Source organism: Rhynchophorus ferrugineus, unplaced genomic scaffold (assembly GCF_030347505.1).
Source record: "Rhynchophorus ferrugineus isolate W39M unplaced genomic scaffold, kcgeb_rfMv2 rfM3, whole genome shotgun sequence".
Classification (NCBI taxonomy): domain Eukaryota; kingdom Metazoa; phylum Arthropoda; class Insecta; order Coleoptera; family Curculionidae; genus Rhynchophorus; species Rhynchophorus ferrugineus.
Window position 1 is genome coordinate 64518860 of NW_027472582.1, and position 25682 is coordinate 64544541.

General features: G+C 31.1%; 1 protein-coding gene across 2 annotated transcripts in view; it reads left to right on the forward strand.

Moving 5' to 3' along the window:
- Positions 1–25682, forward strand: part of LOC143192959 (uncharacterized) — a 474490-nt gene that overhangs the window by 407578 nt on the left and 41230 nt on the right. For both annotated transcript variants that reach the window (XM_076398837.1, XM_076398838.1), the window contains one exon: positions 23005–23129. In XM_076398837.1, coding sequence (XP_076254952.1) covers positions 23005–23129 — 125 coding nt within the window. The remainder of the gene's footprint in view (positions 1–23004; positions 23130–25682) is intronic.

Sequence of the window (25682 nt, forward strand, 5' to 3'; positions counted from 1 at the left end):
TTTCAAATAATTTCATGTAGAGCTGGCGATTTGATTAATCCGTAGGCTCGTTTTGCTTTAATTAGCTTTCAGCGTAATCATTTTTTTAAATAAGAAATCCACTGCTCCATAATGTAGGCTGCCATTTTTTCTTAAATAATTGGTGTGCGTTTTGCATGCTGATTAGTCTTTTTTTTTGTCTAGTTTTAATAAAATATAGACGGTTGCACAAAATATACAGGGTATACACCAAATAAAATGACTACCACGCAATACATCTATAGTAGTAGTCTATCCAAAATAGCAGTGAGATTTTTTTTATTAACATCTTGCCAAGGGTGGCACAATGTTCCATTTTGAAATACCTATGTCTACACACGAATGATGACTTATATCTAATACTTATATCTTAGACTAAAACAATAAGACACCTATTTTATTATATATATATATATATATATATATTATTGGTTATATATATATATATATATATATATATATATATTATATATATTATTGGTTTCCCTTTGTTATATATTTATACGTAGGAAAAAGCTTATTACTCATTGATCACTTTTGCTATGTGCTGAATGTTGCATTTTATTTTTTTTCTTTTAACTTTAAAAGAAAAAAAACGAAAAACATTGAATATAACATATTGATAGATTGCTATAATGAGTTTGTTCTTTTAATTGTCATTAAAAAAGTTATTTAATTATATTTAGTAGTATTATATTAGTTTATATATAATATAAGGTACAATCGTTTTATAAATTGCATGTACAACACATGTTTTATCATCATTTGGTTATTGATGATGTAACATTACGTTACTGTTTGTAGACATTGCTAAATCAACAACTGCGATTCTAAACCTTTTGTTCGTTTATATTTATTTTACGATATCAAATCAGCTATGAAATGTATTTTAAAAATGTTTAACACAGGTTGATTTAATGAAGTAATATTACCGCATTCTTGGAATATTTGAATTGCTGATTGGCGGGAAATTATTACAAAGTAACGGAGGATATGTGAAAGAATGTTTAGCGGCAATAAAAATTATCAATTATACGAGAATGTTGTAATTATTTCAAAATTAATAATCAGGTTCAAATTCCCATCTATATATATTTAATAAAAAACAAGAAACTTATAGCACGTAGATGTATTAAGCTGGATCTTGCTTATACAACATATATAGATGTTTTCTTAATATCGAACGGGATATATCGATATATTTACCCATTTTCAACATCCGTAATTCCACCAATCATCAATTAATAATTGCATTTGTGATAATGCACAGCGTAAAAATAAACATTTCACTGATATTAAATTAATATGTTATGTGCATGTCAATGGATTTGTAGGGACTATTGCAAGATAACACCAAGTAGATTTAATTAAAAATAATTGAGCTTGAATGTGTAACGGACGATCTAAAAGAACGTCCATTTGTGATAAAATAAATCACTTTATAAGCCTCTTAAAATAATTACATGCCCACAATCCCAAGATATCTGTGTAATTAATATGATAAAAACTAAAAAATCTCCTCAATACAACGTATATATATATATATGATTTTACATTTTACATTTTTTGCATATAAATTGTCTTATTAGAGCACATTTTGTTTCTATGAGATTTGTTACAGCATACGTACTAGCTTTTTAGTCGTTCCTGATTTTCAAGTCGAAACTGAACCGTTATTTATTGAATATATAAATATGGAATATAAAAATATGGAAAATAAAAAATAAATAAAACGGATGGCGGCGGTGTTACCTGGAAAAGAGGCTTGGGCAGTCGATGGTGGCACGTCTAAACCAAACGATGGTCGAGTACTGAATCCATGGAAATACCCTTCAATTACATCCCAGATAAACGTCTCGGGGTTGCCAGCTATTCGTTATCGGGTTCTAGTTGGCGCTGCTGGCACCCCGCCCGTGTTCAACATCTGGGATTATATTTCTGGGTATTTTGTAGACCGTTATTCCACTATGTAAAATTCGACATGCCTCAAGGTCGCTACACCATAATCATAATTAATCATAGAAGTGGCTAATATAAATTATGATTGACAATTTTCAATAAAACGAAGACAAGCAAGAAAGTCGAATCGTCTGTGTGTGTTTAATAGGATCAAAAAGGTATATTATTGTGTTATCACCTCTGTTACTTATTCTTATACATAATTAATTACATTAAATGTATTCCTTACACGAATAGAATTCTTAGAATGAAGAAGAATACCTAAATAACGAAGCGGGTATTTTAATTAGCATTAGGGGAATTAATTTTAGGTATCTTTTGAAGTGAAAAATTAGTTATAGGAAAAAATAAAAATATTAAAAATCGAAAAAGTGACAGACTGACGAAGTGGAGGTTTCAAAAAAGTAATCTGAGCCTAAAAGAGAAAATTCTAGTAAGAACTAAATTTGGAAAAATTCTTTCCAGAGGCATAGTCTTAAAAGTGAAGTTTTGAAAACATGAAAAAAACCGATTTGTTTTTAAATTTCTACCTCTAGTTATGCGTGTTCAATAATATTCTTACCAACTAATATTATAACTGCTCCTTTGTTGTATGCAGCATATCGATTTCAATATGAACGAAGAAAAAAGTATGTTTAATGAATGACCAACTGGCCACATATATTTATAGGAAGGAACCAGTTGTATCGAAGTGAGAAGAAATCTTACTGGGGCAGAAACACATATATAATTACAGTTATAATCTCTTATTACTAATCTATGAATCGACGGTATCAATTACCAGTTGGAATATAAAACAACTCAAAGAAAATCTGTAAGTTTTTTTTAACATAGTGCGTAATCTTCCGGTGATTACAACTTATACATGGTAACAACTTTTACAATAATAATAAATAAGCTCTTTATAATATCTGCCATTTTTTCTCAAAATATTTTTTAAAAATTTAAATTTTTTTCTTAACTTTCTCGTAAGTAGTCTAATTTGATTTTAATTTAGATTTTTCATTAACTTACATACTGATGTATATATCACGTCCTCATCTTGTTTGTCTATTGAGACAAGAGCAGCAGAACAATACCAATAAATTATTTAATAAATTAAGGTTGTACTAGGCACAATTCTTGTAAGAAATATCAAATAATTATAGTAAAAGCCAGTTATCAATTTAAAATTCATAGTATTGTTCTTCCCTTTCTGCAAATAACTAACAATCACTAAAGATACTTTTTTTAAATTACAAGTTCATTTCTCAATTTCAGAAGGTTTTAAAAACATTCTACTAGCTTCTTGCTGACGTTTAAATAGCGGACATTGTAGTACTTGTGATAACCACGATGGTAAAAACTAATAAAAAATATCCTGTATAAAAATTACCTAAACAATGTTACATTATAATGATTTTCGGATATAAAAAATAACCTTTAGTGTCAAATAAATGATTATAATTAATTCTAATTATTCGACTAGGCAACATGAATTTTCTACGAACGATTGTTTCAACCTTTTTAACCCGACATATTTTAATCAAGACGACACAGATATGGTGATTAAAAGGAACTTGGTTTCGCAATATTACATTTTCATCCACAGTTACGTTATCATATAATGGATGTACGAATTTGAAATGGATATGAGTGAGGAATAATTTCAGTACATTTAAAAAGTTCCTTTATAGCAATATATTTAGATGGATTTTAATCATGAATAGAACTATTCAATTCAAAAGTATTTAGTGATAAAAGCTAACCGGAAGTAATTGTGATGGGATGCATATTCCCAGAAAATAAATATTCAAATAGACAATATAAAAATAGAACAAGCAAATGCATTCAAATACCTTGCTATAGAAATAAAAGGTATTTGTAAATCATGTAATTGTAAAATCATTAATTTGTACTTTTCTATAAATAGTAAATTCTTCATTCTCATAAAATAAATATCAAGCATTGCAAAAAATATACATACCAACTCGTAACACTTGGTCAGTAGCAATCAGTAGAAATTAAATACCTCAGCAGAATCAAAGGTGATGAATCAGAACAAAGATGGATATGATAAGCTAGAAATTAATGGAGAAGTACTTAGGTAAAAATAATCTGGTAAGCATAAAGAGAGAGAACAGAGAAGAAATGAACTACTACATGTAGCAAGAGATAACAGACACTAAACATAACAGACGTACATCATTTAGTGTTATAAACATGTTTTTTGATTATATATGAAGTATAATATACTCATACGAAAAATATAAAATTTTAAACTTTGTACTAATGTTGCGGTTAAGCACTAAAACCTATATCAATATAATCAATAATCACATTGAGAAAAAGGTCCGCAAACTAGGTCAGATAAAAAAAAATCTATTGTGAACCGTGATAACATTCGTCACTTAATAATCCTCTTAAAAATAATTACTTACACAGGCGTGATAAAACTATGCAATTAAGGAGATAACAAGTTAAATTTAGCAATAATGACAATGACTAGAAATATGGACAACTATAATTATTTATATAGAGTGGTAATTCGTCAGAAAAAATTAATTACAACTGTAACTACATTACAGTATGTATATATTATAATCAATTATGCTATTATCAATATCATGTATTTTATATTATTCATTTTTTCCAAAGTAACGTAAAAGTAGTAATAATAAAGTAATGATGAAATTGGCGCCATTCATACTATGATATCATATCTTAAATGCGGATTTATTAAATGTTACAGTCTTTCGGATGTCCATAGTTCAGGTTTGTAAAAATTGAAAAACCAATTTGAAAAATCTGTGTCACAATGGGACTTCATCCGAATCTGAGGCTTACAAGATCCTTTCACTGTCACTACATAAACGGTTTTGTTTTTATTGTAAATTTTTTTGCCAATATTGGTTTCTTTTATTCAACATAATTAATTCCCTTCAAGGATGATACACTTATTATAGCGACCCTCCAACTTTTCGATACCATTTTTGTAGTACGATTTGTCCTTTGCTTCAAAATAGGCCTCAGTTTCGCCGATCACTTCTTCATTCGACGAAAATTTCTTCCCAGCGAGCATTCTTTTGAGATCTGTGAATAGAAATAGTCGCTGGGAGCCAGATCTGGAGAATACGGTGGATGAGGAAGCAATTCAAAGCCCAATTCATGGATTTTTGTCATCGTTTTCACTGACTTATGACAGGGTGCATTGTCTTGGTGAAGCAGCACTTTCTTTTTTCTTTCTTTTCAAACGGTCTAATAACACTATGTAATAGTCACTGTTGATGGTCCCATGCGCATCCCAAAATACAGACGCCATAACCTTGCCAGCCGACTGTTCCGTTTTCCCACGCTTTGGAGCGGATTCATCGTATGCGGTCCACTCGGATGACTGTCAATTGGACTTCGGAGTAAAATGATAGAGTCATGTTTCATCCATTGTCACTTATCGACGCAAAAACTCGGGTTTATTATGCTTTATCATCTTGAAACACTGCTCCAAATCATCAACTCGTCGTTATTTTTGGTCGAAAGTGACCTCGCGCGGCACCCACTTTGCACAGAGCTTTCTCATACCCAGGTAATCGAATGATATGATGTACACACTCAGTTGATTTCTTTAGAGTGGCTGCTATTTCATTCAATTTCAATTTACGGTAATTCAAAATTATTTTATGATTTTTTTTAATGTTTTCTTCGGTAATAATCTCTTTTGGGCGTCCACTGCGCTCACCGTCTTCGGTGCTCATTTCACCACGGCTAAACTTAGCATACCAATCAAGTTCTTTCACTCAAAATGCTATAATTCACAAACTAATGGTCCGACAGCTATCAAATTTATACACGCATCTTTTAAGGGTTAGGGCTAACTAAAAAACGTATGGATTTAATTCTAGTAGCGTGATCTTTGTGTCAAGCCGGGGACTTTTCAATTGACCTGTTATATAATCAAGCATGTTAATTTAGAAAGAATTTAGCTGTAAAATTCAAGAATATTTCTATATTAACGTGATAAGGCAGGAAGCAGAGCAAATCAGATTAGATTAAAAACCGTAGAAATGTATTGGTTAGTTGGAAGATACTTTTAATTTGACCCAAAATCAAAGATATTGGTTTATCAGTCATAAATCCTATTTGGACTTACGAGGTTTAAATATGGGGTTGCACTAAAATATAGCAACCCGACTAGTAATCGGAATAAAAATGCCAAAATAAAGTTTTTCGTTTAATCACCAAATCTTATCGCTACGTAACCAACGAATAACTGCATGATGACCGCGAAATCAAATGGGTTTACATAATTGTCCAAGACTATGCTTTAAAAAATTGAATTAGGGCTACTAAATCTCAGCAACGTTGAAGCAATATAACATAGCTACTAGACAGTGCTCAGAAAGATTGAAGGGAACCAAACCACACGAACTGTATCTAGAACTCGTCTTGCTTGTTTATTGAAGCAAGTACAGTTGAACAATAGTAATAAATTAATGAATATAATAATAAACAAATCTTAGGTAAAATATAATAAAGAAAATATATTATCTTAAGCATATTTGATACAATCTCGTAACTTTTTTAAAAATATTTATTAGATAAAATTTCTATAATTTTCATCTGTTTTTAATTATCTTTAACTAGTTTGTTTATTAATCAATACCGGCATAGTAACCAAAATGACATATTTGAGTGATTGATACTGATCTTGAAGACTTTACTCTCACTTGGCTTGTCATTATTTTTTGATATTTTTTATTTGTGATTTGCAATTATATTATATTTTCCAAAAATAGATAATATAAGTAAATATCAAGAACATTATTAAATGCAATGAATCGTGATATAATCCTATTTATAAATTGACGTAAATATAGAACTAGATTTTATTTTTAAGATAAATTTTAACTGGTTTTAAATATTTTTATTAGGCTGAAATAAAAGTTTAATTATAAGATTTTTAATCACCAGACCTTAAAATTTTATTGGCAATAAATTATAAGAATGGGATTTATATATATAGGATGGACAAAATAATTTCTTGACAGTGTTTACTGCAGCAAAACCAGAGTACTGTAAATGCGCATCTTTGACTGTCTTTATCATGATTTTTCCACGTTTACCAACAATATGATATCCAAAAACGTAACAAAAATACTTTGAATTGACTTTGCGACAAAAAAAATTAATTTAACCGAAAAAAATGTGTTTTAATATGGTAAGACCTGATATATCGGCTTTTTTTTAAATATCGAAATATCGACAAATTATAAGTTTATATTTTTTACTCGATGTATTAATATAATTGACCAAAACGACTAATACAAAAATTAACACAATTGAACGCTTGGTTCAAGAGAATTTATTTTTTTTGTCGATATCAAAAGGAAATTACAAAACCGATTAATTCTTTGACAAATTTTTATTCGAACACTTGACCTTATTCGGCTTAATTATTCTTTTTTTTTTCAGTCTTAACCTTTCGTCTCGGAAAATCATTCACCTCTAATGACCAGTTTCGCGAATCGTTTTTTCCTTCTCGCCTCATTCGAATTCAATCGTTCCATGATGCAATTTAATATGAAATTTCATCATATCAATCTCATGGTCATGAAACGAAAGTCTCTGCTCTTCAAGACTGTACGTCCCGGCGTCCGATCGTCACTTATTTGGCATACAAATTAATGTGCGAAACCCGCCTGTGCTCATTCCGTTTCTAAAATGTATTAGCAATAAATTATCTTTGGCATACGGTGACGTCATACCGTAATTAGAATATTCATGGGGTATGGCCATAGTTTGCGTTGAAATTATTCATATAAGATAATTAATTTTTCTTTTTGATTCATATATCACCATAACCTATCCGAAAAGACAATAACCTTTCGGCTCGTCATCAAATTATCATATGTACCCAGAACTGTCATGCATAATTAAAGAAGTTTGTTAAAATCGCCCATTAAATCAACATTATTATCATACACGAACAATCAATATAAATGTTAATTTTGATGTATCATAACATATCCGATCGACATGATGCTACACCTCCACTACAGCATATTAATATGATATTATTCGTATTTGCCATCTGACATTAGGCCATCACCTAAAACTCAACGACTATTTTTTTTGTAGTTATAAATTTATATACATCTAGACCGATGCTTACGCTGGAAATATACATGCTAAACGAAAACAACTTGGACTTAAACTATATCAAATGTATTGGCTTTTCGGGCGCGGATCCAAGTTAGAAAACGTCAATCATTAGATTACAAGGAATTGTTGAACGAGTCGATACTTAAGTCTATTTGGTCATGTGGAATCCAATTATGGGGTGTAGTCTAACATAGCCATCGTATAAGGGTTCCAAGACAAATTGTTACATGCCATTGTCATGCTTTGTACTATGTCTCTAATAAAGTTTAGTGGACACGAATGTGCTTCCTAATCACCATGCTATCTGGTTAATTGTTGGACCATTAAGAATAAAAATTTAAAAAATGTATATTTAATAAACTTGTTAACGATAATAGCCAAATACCAATTCAAAATAAACGTTCTGTTGTAACAAAAGGAGTATGTAACTCCTCTGTGATATTGGCAGTAGCTTAATCTATAATGTAAATATGAGTTAATCTAGACACCACAAACTAATTTTAAGTAATATAAGTAAATTTAAACACTATGTTAATTATCATTTTCACAAATTAAAAACATCTAATACTGTTAAGTTGTTTTATAAGCTTTCTGTAAAAGTCTCATAAGCTTTTTGTAATTTTAGTATTATCAAAGAATCAATCCCATCCATTGATATGTTTGGGTCGAGTATTTAACATAAAATATTATTTTTAACTATATATCTATGTTATCTTCACTATAAATGTTTATTGGATATTGGCCATTATGATTGACGATACATCTTTTTTAAACTAAGAGTTCTAAAGCCAGTAAGTTAAAATAAAATTTAAAATGACGATTTATCAAAATAAAAACTTAGATATTAAAAGGCAGATATATACTTCACTTGATGTAATATCATGTATATTCTGGTCTGGTGGAGGATTTTCTTCAGATATCATTTTTAATAACACCTTTCCATTTTGAGCCTTCGATTATTTTGAAATTAATGATACCACTGTTTTCTAATCATATAGTTTGCATTACTGCAGAGTGGTTTTTTATGTGGTTTTTTATTCACACGTATTATTGTGGTTTTATCAAAAATTATTAAATTTGAATATGCACAAAGTTCTATTATCGCTATTGAAAATCCCAAGAAAATTTAATTAATTAATAAATTTGATAAGTTTGACATTAAATTAAAAATAATGTTAGTAAAATTATCAGAAATTCAAATTAGCTCTAGCTCTTAATAAAATGCAAGTGTAATTATTATATAATGGGACTTGAATACGTTTTATAAGCAGTGTTAACGCACAAAACATCGATTCAATTTTTAGTTAAACATTAAAATTAAAAAAGAAACTTATACGAGCTGCTATACAAGAAAATAATTTAGAGCATATCAAGTCTTCAGTCACGCTTTAATTACCTTTAAAAACCCACTTGATGGTATTTAAAAACCATCTTACCATTTTACATGCTGTATTTACCAGGCATTGTTTCTTTGGATAATTTATTGTCTCCATTGTAATTTTCATTCCATTCAGTGGAACTAATACATTAACTTGTATATGGCCAAAATAATTTATTTCATTTCATAAACGTGTCACTTTTACAAATGAAATTTCCAATGGTACCAAATCAAATGGTTATCAATAGTTTAAATGAAACATTAATTTTGCAACAAAAAATACTATCACAATATTAAACAAATTCAATTATTTTGCTATTAATTCAAATATGTTTTACTAACGTTTACTTGTTCAAAAAGTAGAACTGATTATACAAAATATATTCGGTAATATTTAAGAAAATATATTACCTCTAAATGTTGCATCTGTGGCGAAATTTTTTTATACTGTATCGTCAACTAGAATATATTTACATATCTTAACATTGACATGTCTATAATGAGATATTATTGGTGTAATACATCTACACCATCGCCAATAAGCCCTTGCTAAAATTGCATTCAAATGTTACTATTATATCCGTAATAAAAACTGGCGCCAAATCTATTCGACCATCCTTTTTTTTCTAATATATCCTCACAACGCCAGAGGTTCTACGTTGTAAAGTTTATTGGCAATAAAATGTTTTATAATGTCTGCTTATTGAGAAATACGTAATTGTAGTTTTGTCTACTAAAAACTAATATTCATTACGATTCTAATAAATGTACGGATTGGTACAAACAAAAGCAGATATTCACAATTAAAACGTAATAAAGAATATACAAAACATCATTCGCCAGATATATATATATATATATATATATATATATATATATATATATATATATATATATATATATATATGATAAATTAATTAAGGCGACAGTTTTAAAGTACTGCTGTAATATATAACAGGTCAATTGAAAAGTCCCCGACCTGGTACATAGATGGCGCTACTTGAATTAAATCCATATGTTTTTCAGTTAGCCCTAACCTCGAAAGGAATTATGTTGAATAAAAAAAAATTGCCCAAAAAGTGTGTTTTATTATGATAGGCCGGGGACTTGTCAATTGACCTGTTACAAATAATATGCACCATGGTGTTGTGTCAAAACGAGCTAAGGAGTTTTATGAACTTGGTAGTTTGACTAAGTAAGTTAGTACTCGCAAATATATCAAGAATGCTTTTTAGATGTAAAAGAAGATTTATTCGTAGATTAATTTCTGATAAACAAAGCAATGTGATTAACAAAAATAAGCGACAGTATCAGTCGTGGAAGTATACTGTAAATTATACCGAAACTGAATTGATATTCAGGAAGATTGCATTGAACAGCGAAGGGTATCTTAAATAGTTTTTCGTATTATATGACAAAACTATATATAATTTACTATATTTCTAATCATTTCTTTCTCATGTTAGTATAAAAGGAATAATTTTAAAACGAGATGTCACTAAAACTTGTTTTTGCAGTATTTTCAAAGTTCAGAAAATGTATTTGATATATAACATTAATTAAAATAATAAATATCTGTATATTTGTATTATATGTAAATTATTTCAAGAACTAACACAACTAACCTTTCTTAAATGGCATTTAATTAAATTTAATTTCCATAGTAATTTTAAGTTTCAATAATCGACAGAGTACTGATAATTTTAAATTACTGAACATTATAACAAAGTATTATAAGAAAGATTATTTTTATTGTCAAATATAAGTGTACATGATCTTTCCTTACTACTTTCCTTATATAAAGTTATACATGTTTGTGTATTAAAACAGATGAAATATATGAATAAAACTAACAATTTTTTTTATTGATATTTGACTTTAGCATATATATTAAAACAATAACGAATACAATTAGATAATCTATTTTTTACAATTTAGATATGTATATTGGAGGAAATGTATATTACTCTTATATTACTGCTATTTTATATTACTGCTTATTTATTCCACTCTTCGATCTCGCCCTTTCAGCTAGCTCATCTTTAATTTCACTTCTAGGCGTCCTTCCTTTCTAATGCTTTCTATTTTGTCTTATATCCCACATGGAAACTAACAACTAACAACTGAATGAGGAATTAAAATTCTATGAGGCTATTTTATAATTGTTAACATTCTTTGCAACATTCATTTTAACTCTGGATGCACAAATTAACCTATTTATTACCTAATATTTAGTTATTTTTTTAAAGAAATTCATATACCAACGAAACCTGAAATGAATCAGAAATTTTAAAAAATTTACAGAAAAATCTCAACTTTTAGAATTACCTCTAGTGCAATCATATACTTCGTCTCCAGAATAATATCAATTACTATTAGTCTTTAAGCGATTACAATTTTTCTTAGCTTTTCTCTCTTCACTAGATATCGAATTAAATCAAAAGCTGATTTCGAAAATCTAAATATTTTGTAAACAACGACGGCAGACGATTTTTGTTATTCTCGAATTTTATTAATCTATATTGGGATGAAATATTCGCATATATAAAGTTTTTCTTTCACATCTGTATATACCTTCCGGTAAACCAGACACATTAATTTGCTGTCTACAAAAATGTAAAATATAACTTTACTTTTTTGGATATATTTTAAATATAAAATATATTTTTTTACATATTTTGTATGTATTATGTACTTGTACGGTTGGTTGATTTCTCGCCCAGTAAAGCCCTAGTTGGTAAAAGTCTCCTTTTACCAACTAGGGGTTTACTGCACTGAACCTGCAGTTAAATGTGGGCTCCAAACCACGGTCCCCGGCATTAAGCCTACCGACTGGCGAGTGACCAACTTTAGAAACCATCCAGAAGACATCCGGTCTACCCAGCCTGGTTACTGACGTGACTGGGATCATTTTCCTTGTCGGATTTTACACTCTTGCCTAAGGACAATCACAAATATTAAACAATCACAAACATAAATTTATGACCATGCCCCAGCAGGATTCAAACCCGCGACTATCGCAACAGTAGGTGGCCCGTTCTGTTGCCTTTACCACTGCGCCACCAGGCCGGTTTGAATTTATTTATTTGTAGCGCATATTAGACAAAAATTGTAGGGCTGAAAATTGTTCCTCGATATTAAAGCTTTAACCGTGCGAAATTTTACGCCTCCAGGTGTCACCATTCTCCTAAAAAAGGCAGGCAAAATTTTCTCTAAACCGATTAATATATGGATTATCTTTTAGGAAATACTTTTATATGTAATACAATTGATACAATGAATATAATGTAATACAATTAACGAAGCCATTATTGATAATTAGATATTTCCTTATGAATACTTCTAAAGTACAATGCAACATTTTTACAGGAATTATGGTTGGCATGGCAGATTTTTTACGTTTTTCCATTTACATCCAGTTTTCAGTGCATAAATATCAGAAAAGAACAGAAACGTTATCGTGCCATATCTTTTGCGTATTTTAGAATGGCGCACGCATGGATGACCGGCAAATTCAACAATTTTGCAACTGACGGAGTTGAAAAATGGACGTTAAATCGGATTTCTTTTTTTTAAATTGCCTTCGAGCTCTCTTTTTTATCGCTCGGCTAGTTTGGCTTTTTGTTGAAATGCACCGAGCAGAAAGAAACATCACGAGAGGTAATGACAACGTGAATTTTAAAATTTCGTATAATTATTATGTTACATTGTAATATGAAATTTTACCAGACTAGCAGGAATATAAAGCAACTTTCCAAGCCAACTGTTTTGTAGGGCATTTATAAAACCATTGCACCAAAAGTTTTCAATTATTTTACGAATATCGGTAATTGATTGTATAATTTGTTTGCGGATAAGAGCAATAAATAAATAATTATCTTAGTTACAGAAAATCGAATTCTCAACTCATTCTTGTTTTTCGTCAACAGTAAGCAAACGCGGCACCCACTTTGAACAGAGCTACCCCATAGTCGAATGCTTACGAGGTTAGCTAACTCACGCAACTTTTCGATCATTCAAATTGATTTTGTGTTTTTTTAATGTTTTCTGGCGGGCTTTGCCACCTCATTTAGGCGTCCACTGTGTTCTGCATCATCGGTGTCTCTACGACCACGTTTGAAGTCAACAAACCAACGTTTAATTGTTGTTTCTGATGGAACGGAGTCCTTATAATACTTTTCAAGTCATTGTTTGGCTTCAGCGAATCAAGAAGTGTAAAATTAAAACACGAAATTATTTTTGATTCGTTGTTTTGAAACTAACAAAAGTATATAACTCACAAACTTATGAGTAGAATATCATAAAATGTTAACAGCTTTCTTTTGAGTTAGTACTAACTGAAAAAGCGGGGCACGCAATAAAACTAGCGCCATCTATGTGTTGGGCCCGGCACTTTTCAACCCGCGTGTTATATCATGAAAGGATTTAGCTCTGAAGGCAAATAAAGTTACTGAATCATTTTAAAGATCTGGAATTTCCTAGACGAATTACCTGATCATTAAGATACTATGATTTAATACCTTTAAAAAGCATGAAATATTTTTGGGGCAAGAACTACCATTTACACCTATTCAAATAACTCAAAAGGACTTAAACAACTTGAAGAATCCTACAGACCATAAATACAAAAATAAATATCAATCAAAAATCAAAAAGACAAAACATTCAAAGAAATCCGAAAAGAGGTAGTTAATTTATTTCTTTATTGTCAATGTCATACCAAAAATGTTATTCTCCAAAATGATCCTATTAGTCTACAAGAAATATCTTAATAATTTACTATATAGTTTAAATCCATTTTAACATTATCTAAGATATTTTAGTCACTGAACTCGTAACCATACGACTAGTTCTTAGCTTATGACAGGTTTAATCGATTAAGCCCCGCTCTTACCTAATATATAACTGTGTGAATTTCCTGTGAAAAACTGAAAAACTTTTTGGAAACACTATTAGATAAATACAATGGAAAATGGCAGAAGATCAATAATAAAATATATTGTTATTTAAATAACGCAAATAATATTATCTACTTAAATTTATATTATCTGTAGACATAGGTCCTATCTGCAATACATACGTACTTGGTACACAGAATATTATTGAACAAATAGAATCAGTAAAGCAATCAAAAGCAAATACTTTGCTCCAAAGTCCACTGTGCAGATATCAATATTTTCTCGATAAATTCTCACACAAAAAACAAAATCTTTATTACCTCTTTGTCGACGTAACATCATTAGTATTATTTGATAGAAATGACTAAATATTCCAATCGAATACCTTAACTTTCTTAAACATTCTACATATTACTTATAATGAATAATATATAAACGTTTTTTGTAAACTTTTGTTTGTTTCCATTATTGATCGTTTATGTTATAGAGAGTCTGCGGTATTTATTTCTGGTCTAATGCCTTAAGTTTTACCAATTAGAATGAACTCACTATTCAATGAAATCAAACCTGCAACTGTGGCAACAGTAAAATGATCATACTGTCGTTTTGATCGCTACACTAACATGCCCGCTTTCATAAGTTCATTACATTATTACTAGTCTTTGCCAACTAATCTACAATTTGTCTTTACTATAGCTTAAATTTAGTTATATATCTAGGAGGACATATCGATTCTATCTTAGCCTTTGGTGTAATAATGTTTATATATTAACACTACTGGTTTTTCTAATAAATGCGCTTCACTACACTACACTACACAAGATGAAATTGATTATTTTGAGTCTGTGACCTGTTCTAGTGTGATCCAAGAGTTGTAATATTTCGATATTGACATGAGAATGGAATATCTCCTTGAATACGATTCTCTTGATTTCCTGAATGTCAGTCGGTTTCTGAAGATCTCGGGTGCATCTACAATAGTTCTCAGAACGTTGTTCATAATTGAATTCCGTATACCCATATAGGTTTCAATACTTGCTTGTTTAATGGCAATTTATTATGTACTCATCATTATGATTTCCTTCCAATTAACCAATATATTCCTATATTTTAACTACAATAATATATGATAAATGTATAAGTCTAAAATAATGAGATTAAACTATTACTATAAACTAGTATATACCAGATTTTTTTATATCGATGGCACACTTATTTTCATTCAATCATTTAAAGAGAAAGTGCGATGATGTCATACCAGATTTTTGTATATCCGTTGTATTAAACAGTGTAGTCAGGAATTAAGTTATTAGAAAAAAGCAGATAACTAATGCAATCAATACTGACCTTTAAATTTTTCTGCGCAGAAACAAAAAGTAATTACATTTCCAAAATTTTATGTTCAATCTAATATTATCAAAAATATATAGCACAACTCGATCTTTTTTTTTGCTTGGTCCTTGATCGAGATGCTCTTAGAAAGAAGAGAAAATATAATGGTGATGGGCCTTAATGTATAGGTGAGCATCCATCCTGTATCAAAACAATTAGCAATAACAACAATCCGAATTGGTCTTTGTAAATAGTATAGTATTCTTGCAAAAAACTTCCAATCAGTCCATCTCCTGAAGATCATAGTCTCTCCCAAAGCTCTCGTTAAAACGTTTGTGTTTTAAAAAAGCTCCAGGCCCAGATGGTATAACAATAAACCATCTGAAAAAACAAAAATTAAAATTCAGAGCCAAAGATACTCTACGTCTTTGGGTTCTTATAACTTGTACACGTCACGCCTAATTGCTAACTAACAGCTTCAACCTTCAGCATGTCAACTATCAGAGCATATAATTATATACCAAGTATCGTTTTTCTCAACTTTCTTGTGAATATATTTTTTTTATAACATCTTTATTAGATACACTTAGTACAATCTTAATTATTATTATTACAATTAATTTATTACTACTTTTCCTATGTGCTTGGATTAATTAACAAGCAAGACGAGTACGAGAAAATACATCAGTATGTATTCCTCAATTATAAAATTATAATTATTTATTAATTATTAACTTATAGCTATAGTTTACACTAATAATGCACACTAAATGTTCACACAAGTTCGTATGGTTTTGTTCGTTTCAGTCTCCTGACATCCTGACTTGTGAATATATGAACAGTGATTCTTAAACAATATATCGTGATCGTGAGTTTTAAATATAGTCTTACGGACGATGAGACTTCAAATATATTACATTTTGCCGAACTATCTGCAAAAAAAGGAAATCTAACCCGAAGAATAAATTATGCCTACGAAAATATTAATTTATAAAAATACAAGAAAATACAAATATTTGTTGCCGTATAGATTATCATAACCAGGTTCATAGCTTCGAAAAATAATCATAAAAACAATGTTGCCGTCTGCGCGGTTCTACCCTCTCCCGCGATGATAAATTTCCGATAGATTTTTCCTTATTGCGCGAGAACTTTTCAGTAATTTATAGAAAGACCCGCCCTCGAACCGGTCCCGCGCACATTTTACAATTCTTCGTGTCGGCGAGCTGGCGCGCTCTTTGCCTGTTATTGAGTGTTTCAACTTTTGAATCAGCCGGGCAGTCTTGCACACGATTGAATCCGGTAGCTCGTGCTAAACCCGTTTTGTCCGGCCGAACGGCGACGTAATTTATGATTTCGCTGCAATCCGTTTTTGTCCGCGCTTGTTGCTTGTCTTTATTATTCAAACGACTGATAAAAAAGGCCTTTGAATATTGATAAATATGTTATTGTATAGATACGTTATAATTTCTAATATTTTTCGATATAAAACAAGTTCATTCTTCTCATTAATCCCAAAAACTAATAACAAACTCATGAGATCTCAGGAAAAACATAATATTTTAAATATGGAATTCGAATGCTGTACGAAAATATGCTACAGTTAACATATGAATATGTGTGCTGCATTTTAACCGACTTCGAAAAAGGGGGAGGTTCTATGTATATGTTTTTTAGTTAGCCCTAACCCTCAAAAGATGCGTGTACAAATTTGACAGCTGTCGGATCATTACTTTATGAATTATAGCATTTTGAGTGAAGCCACTTTTATTATTGTGAAAAATGTATAAAAAGGAATTTCGCGTGATAAAATATTGCTTTTTGAAGGGAAAAAATACAGTTGAAGCAAGAACTTAGCTTGATGCCGAGTTTCCGGACACTGCCCCAAGAAAATCAACCATCAATGATTGGTATGCTATGTTTAGACGTGGTGAAATGAGCACCGAAAGGGTTAACGCAGTGGACTCCCAAAAGTGGTTGTTACCGACAAAAACATTTAAAAAATCCACAAAATGATTTTGAGTGACTGTAAATAGAAATTGAATGAAATAGCAGACACTCTAAAGATATCAACTGAACGTGTATATCATATCATTCACGAATATTTGGATATGAGAAAGCTCTGTGCAAAGTGGATGCTATGCAAGCTCACTTTTGACCAAAAACAACGACGAGTTGATGATTCGGAGCAGTGTTTGAAGATGATCAAGCGTAATAAACCCGAGTTTTTGTGTCGATATGTGACAGTGGATGAAACATGGCTCCATCGTTTCATTCCGAAGTCCAATCGACAGTCATCCGAGTGGACTGCGCACGATGAACCCGCTCCAAAGCGTGGAAAAACGCAAGAGTCGGCTGGCAAAGTTATGGCGTCTGTATTTTGGGATGCGCATGGACATATTTTCATTGACTACTCTGAAAAAGGAAGGACCAACCACAGCGACTATTACGTAGCGTTATTGGACCGGTTGAAGGGCTAAATCGCCGAAAACGGCCGTATTTAAAAAAAAAGAACGTGCTGCTTCACCAAGACAATACACCGTGTGACAAGTCAGTGAAAACGATGGCAAATATCTATGAATTGGGCTTCTAATTGCTTCCTCATCCACCGTATTCTCCAGATCCAGCGACTATTTCCTATTCTCCGATCTCAAAAGAATGCTCGCTGGGAAGAAATTTTCGTCGAATGAAGAGGTGATCGCCGAAACTGAGGCATATTTTGGAGCAAAGAACAAATCGTACTACAAAAATGGTATCGAAATGTTGGAGAGTCGCTATAGTCAGTGTATGTATTGTATTGGGGGAAGGAGGTTAAATCGAGGTAAACGCTCAAATTTCAAAGATACAAAAAATATTTTCAATGGAAACCGCAGCGATTTCAAAATTATTAAAGACGTTTGGCAAACGGACAACTTTTGCAGGCTCATTCCGTTACTTGTTCGAACTTCTCTAACAGCATTCTATCTCTTTTTAAATAGAATAAAATGACAGGATAATGTTGTCTGACTGTAAGACGAATTTACAACTTTTGACAGACACATATTGACACTCGCGTCACTGCTATTTTGAATTGGCTCTCCATTATATCTCCATTAATTAGATCCGATCGTAGTAAATGTTTTAGTCTTCGTATTTCACTGTTATCATTCGCATTTAGCTGATTAGAAGGTAGACTAGGGTGCTAACACTAACGCTGAATTATACTAGTTATAGATTCTAAAGGGATATCACTCGGTATTTTGTTTTGGAACCGTTGAATTAGGCCATGTCATATTTTGTACCAGCATCCAATAATTGGATTCTGTAGGACCAAATAAGCCTAAATATTGATTTGGAAAACAACATCTAGTTATCTAAGGATAATTTCGATTTTCATCCAACAATCCAATACATTTTATTTAGTTTAAGTCCAGGTTGATTTCGTTTAGCAAGTATGTACTTCTTCCAAGTTTAATGTCGATCTAGATACTCGATTTTTGCGAAGATATTTATAATCCTTCTTCCGGGGAGTTGGAACTTATTAATAGTCACTAGTGACCCTTTTTTTCTATGGAATTCCAATTTTAAATAAGTTGCCGTAGTTTTACATAGTTACGCCAATTTTTCAGCCACAATTGTATTTATTAAGATGTGTTTGGAGTTTCCTTGAAGGTATCATTGTCTGCTACCACCCATGTGACATGCTAAGATTGCCGTGCTGTATATGTTGCCCCAATGATTTTTATGATCGACAAATCAACAATATACAGGAGATACAATAATGGACCCAATAAACTGTCTTGTGGAATATATATCGAATTATGAGTACATACTCGGATTTTTCTTGCCCATAAGCCTTTAAACACTGTAGTATCAATTTTCTTACTGTCTGACAACTAAAATGAATCTTAGATCAGCATAGAGATGTTCTTGTCAACCATCATTCAAATAACCAATCACAACAATAAATTATAACAAGTATATATTCAACAATAATTCGACCAAGATTTGAAATAATCTTGATGTTTGGTAACTGTTTATCTCCATAACAGAAACCACAATTTTTATCAAATATCCGGCCCATTGATAAAGTTAGGATATTATAGCCGCACCATTGTGGTAAAAGAACGTGGAAAAAATATATAAACACGGCTGGCGCCTACGCACTATAGCAACAACAACATCAGTATAATGTACGTACAGCAATAAATAATAATGAAAAATATGAAATTCAATAAAATTATGTAATGTGTAAAATAAATAATCACCTAACGTTCAGTCTTATTCTAGATACTATTCTAACTTATTTTAAAGTCTATCCTAACTTATTCTAATGACTATTCTAACTTATTCTAGAAATTATTAAATTTCACTCTTTGTGTTTTTCACTAAATGTGTTTATTAACCAGTTCGTATGGTAGTTTGCGTTTGAGCCTACGCACTTCATTATCATCGCGCGCACATTTAACTGTTTGGCGAGTGCATTAGGATGCACTAATAGTCTTTGAGAGTACTTCGCACTAGCACTTCGAATCACACTCGTTATGGGTTCCATGGGGATATCGAGTTTAATCAGTTTGTTGGACACGTAATATGGGGCATCGACGATGACTCGCAACACTTTACTCTGGAACCTTTGGAGGATATCTATGTTAGATTTGCTAGTAGTACCCCACAGTTCAATACCGTAGGTCCAGATGGGCCTAAGTATTGACTTATACAGCAAAACCTTGTTATCTAATGATAATTTAAATTTACGCCCTATTATCCAATACATTTGGTTTAGTTTAAGCCCAAGCTGTTTGCGTTTGGTAACTATATGTTTTTTCCAAGTCAGACGTCGATCAAAGTGCATTCCAAGATGCAGGGACATGTTCTTCTGCAAAGGGTGAATGTCATATGGGTAGATTTTGTCTCATTTACTTTGATACGCCACGTTTTCAACAACAATTCGACTTTGTTAAGATGAAGTTGGAGGTATTTTGTGGCTGATATTGGATCCTCGGGTGATGATAAAACCGCTGTATCGTCAGCATATGTTGCAATAATAGTGTTTCGTGAGGTCGGTAGGTCAGCTGTGTACATAAGATATAATAATTGGACGAGAACCTGCGGAACACCCGAATATAAGGGCTTTAGGTCAGTGTATTCGTCACCCTGTTTGACAATAAAATGTCTGTCTGTGGGGTACGATTTCAGTAGTTGACAAAAGCCTTTTCAATTTAACCTGCAGTCCAGTGTGCCACACCTTGTCGAAGAGCTGAGAAATATCGAGAAATGCAGCGGAGCAATATTTTTTATCGTTTAAATTTTTGTTAATTTGGTTGACTATTCTATGTATTTGTTCTGATGTTCCGTGTTTATTACGGAAGCCAAATTGATGGTCTGGAATAATATTTCTCTCCTCTGTGATTAATTTTAATCTCTTAATGTACAGTTTTTTGAAAAGTTTTGAGATAATAGGTAACAGGCTTATAGAACGATAAGAGGAGTCGTCTTCTGATTCTTTCCCTGGTTTAAGAATCATAATGATTTGAGCCACTTTCCAAGTGCTAGGGAAGTAATTAAGTCTTAGCATGGCATTAAATATGAATGTTATTAATTTGTTGCACTATTTCCTGAGAGCTCTTTTAAGATTCTTCCAGTAATTAGGTCAAAACCGGGAGCTTTTTTATCATTGATTTGTTTAAGTATTGTTTCTTTTACTTCCTTAACTGTAAATTTCTTATGTGGCAGATATATTAAAATATAAGCAAATTATTTCAATAACACTCACTCACAATTTTCAAATTTATTGTTCTATGCCTTCCATCTATATGCAAGTTATGTAGTTAGATTCATTTTAAATACTGGATATTACTTCATTTATTTATTCTAATATCCCATATTTCTCAACTGAAATATATATACCTAAATTTTTAATTATTAATATTTTAATTTAATTATAATTAAATTTAAATTGCATCGTTCTTTACTTATTTATTTTACTCTTCGATCTCGCCCTGGCAGATAGCTCATCTTTAGTCTGTCTTCTATGGCTTTTTACTTTGTCTTATGTCCCATGTCTCTCAATTAAAATTCTATGTAACTATTTAGGAACTCTTAATATTCTATGCAAAATTCATGTTAGTTCTTGATGTACAGTGCTTTGTTAAGAAATACACTACTAATGAAACCTGACATTAATCGGAAGTCGATACCCCTCAAGGAATTAGCTTTAGTGCAGTGATATACTATGTATCCATAACAAAAGATCCAAGAACAAAAGAAAACAGACGATTCTTATTATTTTCGAATTGTTAATCTATGATGGAATGAAATTTCACATATGTCGGGTTTTTCTTTCACATACGTATATACTTTCCGATAAAGCGGGCATATTAATTTGTTTTTTCTACCAAAAGTGTAAAATATAACTTTACGTGACCATACTATTCTTAATCGTTTTTTAACCAAACTTGCCAAAACCCTTTAATAATTCCTACAATACGGGAATAACTAGTAATATAAAAATAATAATAACCGAAAGTAAAAATAAACATTCGCTTAATTTTAATGAACATTATCCTTTATTATATTTTATAAACTTAAAAATAAACCTTTATTCTCAGCGAGATTCTATCCCAGTACGTTATTGTCGAGGAGCTAAACTCAGCCCAGACTCGTTGAGTTTGTTTATATATTTTCTGTCGCCGATCTGACGGCTATTCCAGGTTGCTTGATTTTGGGCATTTTATTTGTAGGGCATTTTCAACAAAAATATTAAGCCTAAAAATTCTTCCTCGATATAAGCTTTAACCATGAAAAATTTCAAGCCTCCAGGTGCTCCCATTTTCTTCAAAAAGGGAGGCACAATTTTCGCTAAGCCAATTAATATATACTTTCCCTTATTTTTATCTTGCTTAAGTTGCTTAGGATGTAGTAATGTGTAATCAACCTTTTTTCAACATTTCCTTAACCGTTACTGCTGCAAAAAAATTAAGCATAAATGTTCCTATGAAACCTTAATGTCAGAAAATATGGACTAAACCAAATAATCAATCCATCGGGTCCAACGCGCATTACATAATACTTGTTTAAATTATTACTACAACGTGAGTATGAACGACAACATATATTAAATAAGATAATGAAAATAGAATGATATAATAAACACGTAAATACTGAAGAGAAATACTATATTGAAAAATACTAATAGCGTCTTGTTAATTCAAAAGAAATATTTTTTTTTAATTCAAAATTTGTGAATCATATAAATAAATAATAATAACAAATATTTAAAATCCTTTATTTTTCTTCTAGGAGGCGAACAATCCTCGAGTCGCCATGGATTTTACCAACGGTGTAGGCAGGGTAGTGAGCGATCCAGAGGAGGTGGCACAAATATACAAGCACGAACGTTGGGGTGCCCAATATCGACCAACTAGGTAGGTTCGGATAAAAAAACGACCAGCTATATTCTCTCTCCTAGACTAAATGCGAATTTCCTATTCGAAAACTGCTGATATAGCCGGCGCTTCGGTAAAAATACGAGAAATGTGCACTTAAACCTAGAATGTACCATTTTTATTATTACCTGGGGGTAGTTAGATAGCGTACGTTTTGAATTTAAATTGCGTAATGTTCATTTCAAAAAGTCTTTCACATAAAATTACTCCATTCTCGTATACAGCTTCCAATTCAAGTATGTTCATTTAATTATACCAAATAAACTGTTTACTTATCACTAGTATCAAAGAGATTTATGCCTTGAATCCATTTTATACATTTAGGGTAAACTAATATGGCTCGGTGAATGGAGGTAAAACGAAATGAAACAGTTTATTTAGAATATTTTAGAAAATGCAAAATAGATAAAACGGATGGCGGCGGTGTTACCTGGTGACGAGGCTTGGGCAGTCGATGGTGGCACGTCTAAACCAAACGATGGTCGGTTACTGAATGATCGGAAATACCCTTCAATAACATCCCGGATAAACGTCTCGCGGTTGCCAGCTATTCGTTATCGTGTTCTAGTTGTCGCTGCTGGCACCCCGCCCGTGTTCAATATCTGGGATTATATTTCTGGGTACTTTGATGACAGTTATTCCACGATGTAAAATTCGATATGCCTCAAGGTCGCTACACAGAGTTCTGTTTTTTTTAAATTTGTTCTTCAATTAACCTCAGATATTTTATATTGTTAAAAATTTACATTACATATTTCATTATTACTATAGCACCCACGGATATTTTTCCGAAAAATGTATCATTTTCTCTACGTTTTGTTTCTTCTAAATCGGTTTTTTGTTCTTACAGAAAGAATAATTTCTATATTCCTATTCAAAATTCGACATACTTTTTAATCTATGATATAACACTTTTATAGTATTTCCGCTAACTATTATTTTAATATTATAAATCATCCGTTCAGCAAAAACAAAAGCGTTTTTGCGTTTTTTTTCACTCTTTTTATTCAAATATTACTACAGCCATGATAAATAAAACAAACTGAAACTCGGTAAATAGATTAATATTATAAAATATAATCATGTCTCTTCTTACATAGAAATAATGTACGTTATTTCTCCAAATTGTTTAATAATAACCTCAAATTAATCATGGTACTTAATCGTAAAGGATATATACTCTTGATGATGTTAAGGGTTAAACATTCATACTTAACAGTCATATTTAAAGTTGCTCTCTGCTTGCTTCTTCTATCCACTTCACCATAAAGCTTACAGGCGTCAAGCTGTGGTAGTGTCAAATTGGCAAAATAAGCGTTCCAGGAAGGACCCGATTTTAGGTTTGGAGGACGGATGACTCATTCTTCTACTGTACTGGGTCCAAGCATTTGAACTAGTGCATTTTCTCTAACTACAGTATCTGATCATCTGTTAATTATCAATATTGTATTCGATTCTTCATTAATTGTCAAGACTCTGCAATGCAAACTTTATCATAAAGAAATTCAAAATCTGTCGAATCCCCAATCATCAATAAACATCAGAACAGTCATGATTGCTATGCATAACCATTACTATGCTGGAAATTACTAGGGAGACGACATCTTCTAGTGAAACCCTTGCTTGGATGTCAAATGAATTGCAAATCATGTCGCAGTCGTATGATACCCCCGAAGAAGTTTCATTAATTTTTATAAAATATTATCGACACAACAATGATTTGTCTAATTCCTTCTAATTCTATATTCTTCTCGTCTTGTTGCTTCGTTTCTATCGGTTCTTTGAGGTCTCATTTGTACATTTTTCACAAGTACAATACAGTGAAATAAATTTAATGACTATATATTTGTGAAATCAGAGATATGTGATCTGTTACAAAACCTGAGATGAGCTTTAGAGGAAAAGAATACCAGATCAACTATGTAGATCTCACGTTACCCAATGTATATATATATATATATATATATATATATATATATATATTAATTTAAAACATTTATTTGAAATGTAAATACCTATAGATACATATTTTGAAATGTTTTTAATTATCAAGGATTGTTAATTATTACACAGTACTAACAACAAATTTATTTAAACTAAAATACAAATACGTGTATATACTTTGCATAAAACAAGAGAAACACATCGCGTTTATCCGCCTCTATGTTTTTCCAATACTAATTTTATCGCATTTTATGCGACATGTAGTGTTTTAACGACAATACGATTTAGAACATTTGCATAAATAAAGTTCAATAACTTTGGGCTTAATTAATTTAGTTTAAATTCAAAAACGTCCTTTCGAAAACTATAATTTTCTCTAAGTACTGGCATTTACTATGTTATTTTGTTCATTAAGTGGGTATTTGCATGTAGACGCATACATATTTGGTATTCTATTAATGTGGTAAATGCAATAAAAAGTTTACTATAATAATTATACTAATAAATAATATTATTTTAAGAAGTAGGGTGTTAAAAAAAGTTTTAGTTAGTTTTAGTCTTCTTAGTTCACGGTTTGCTTCAAAACTA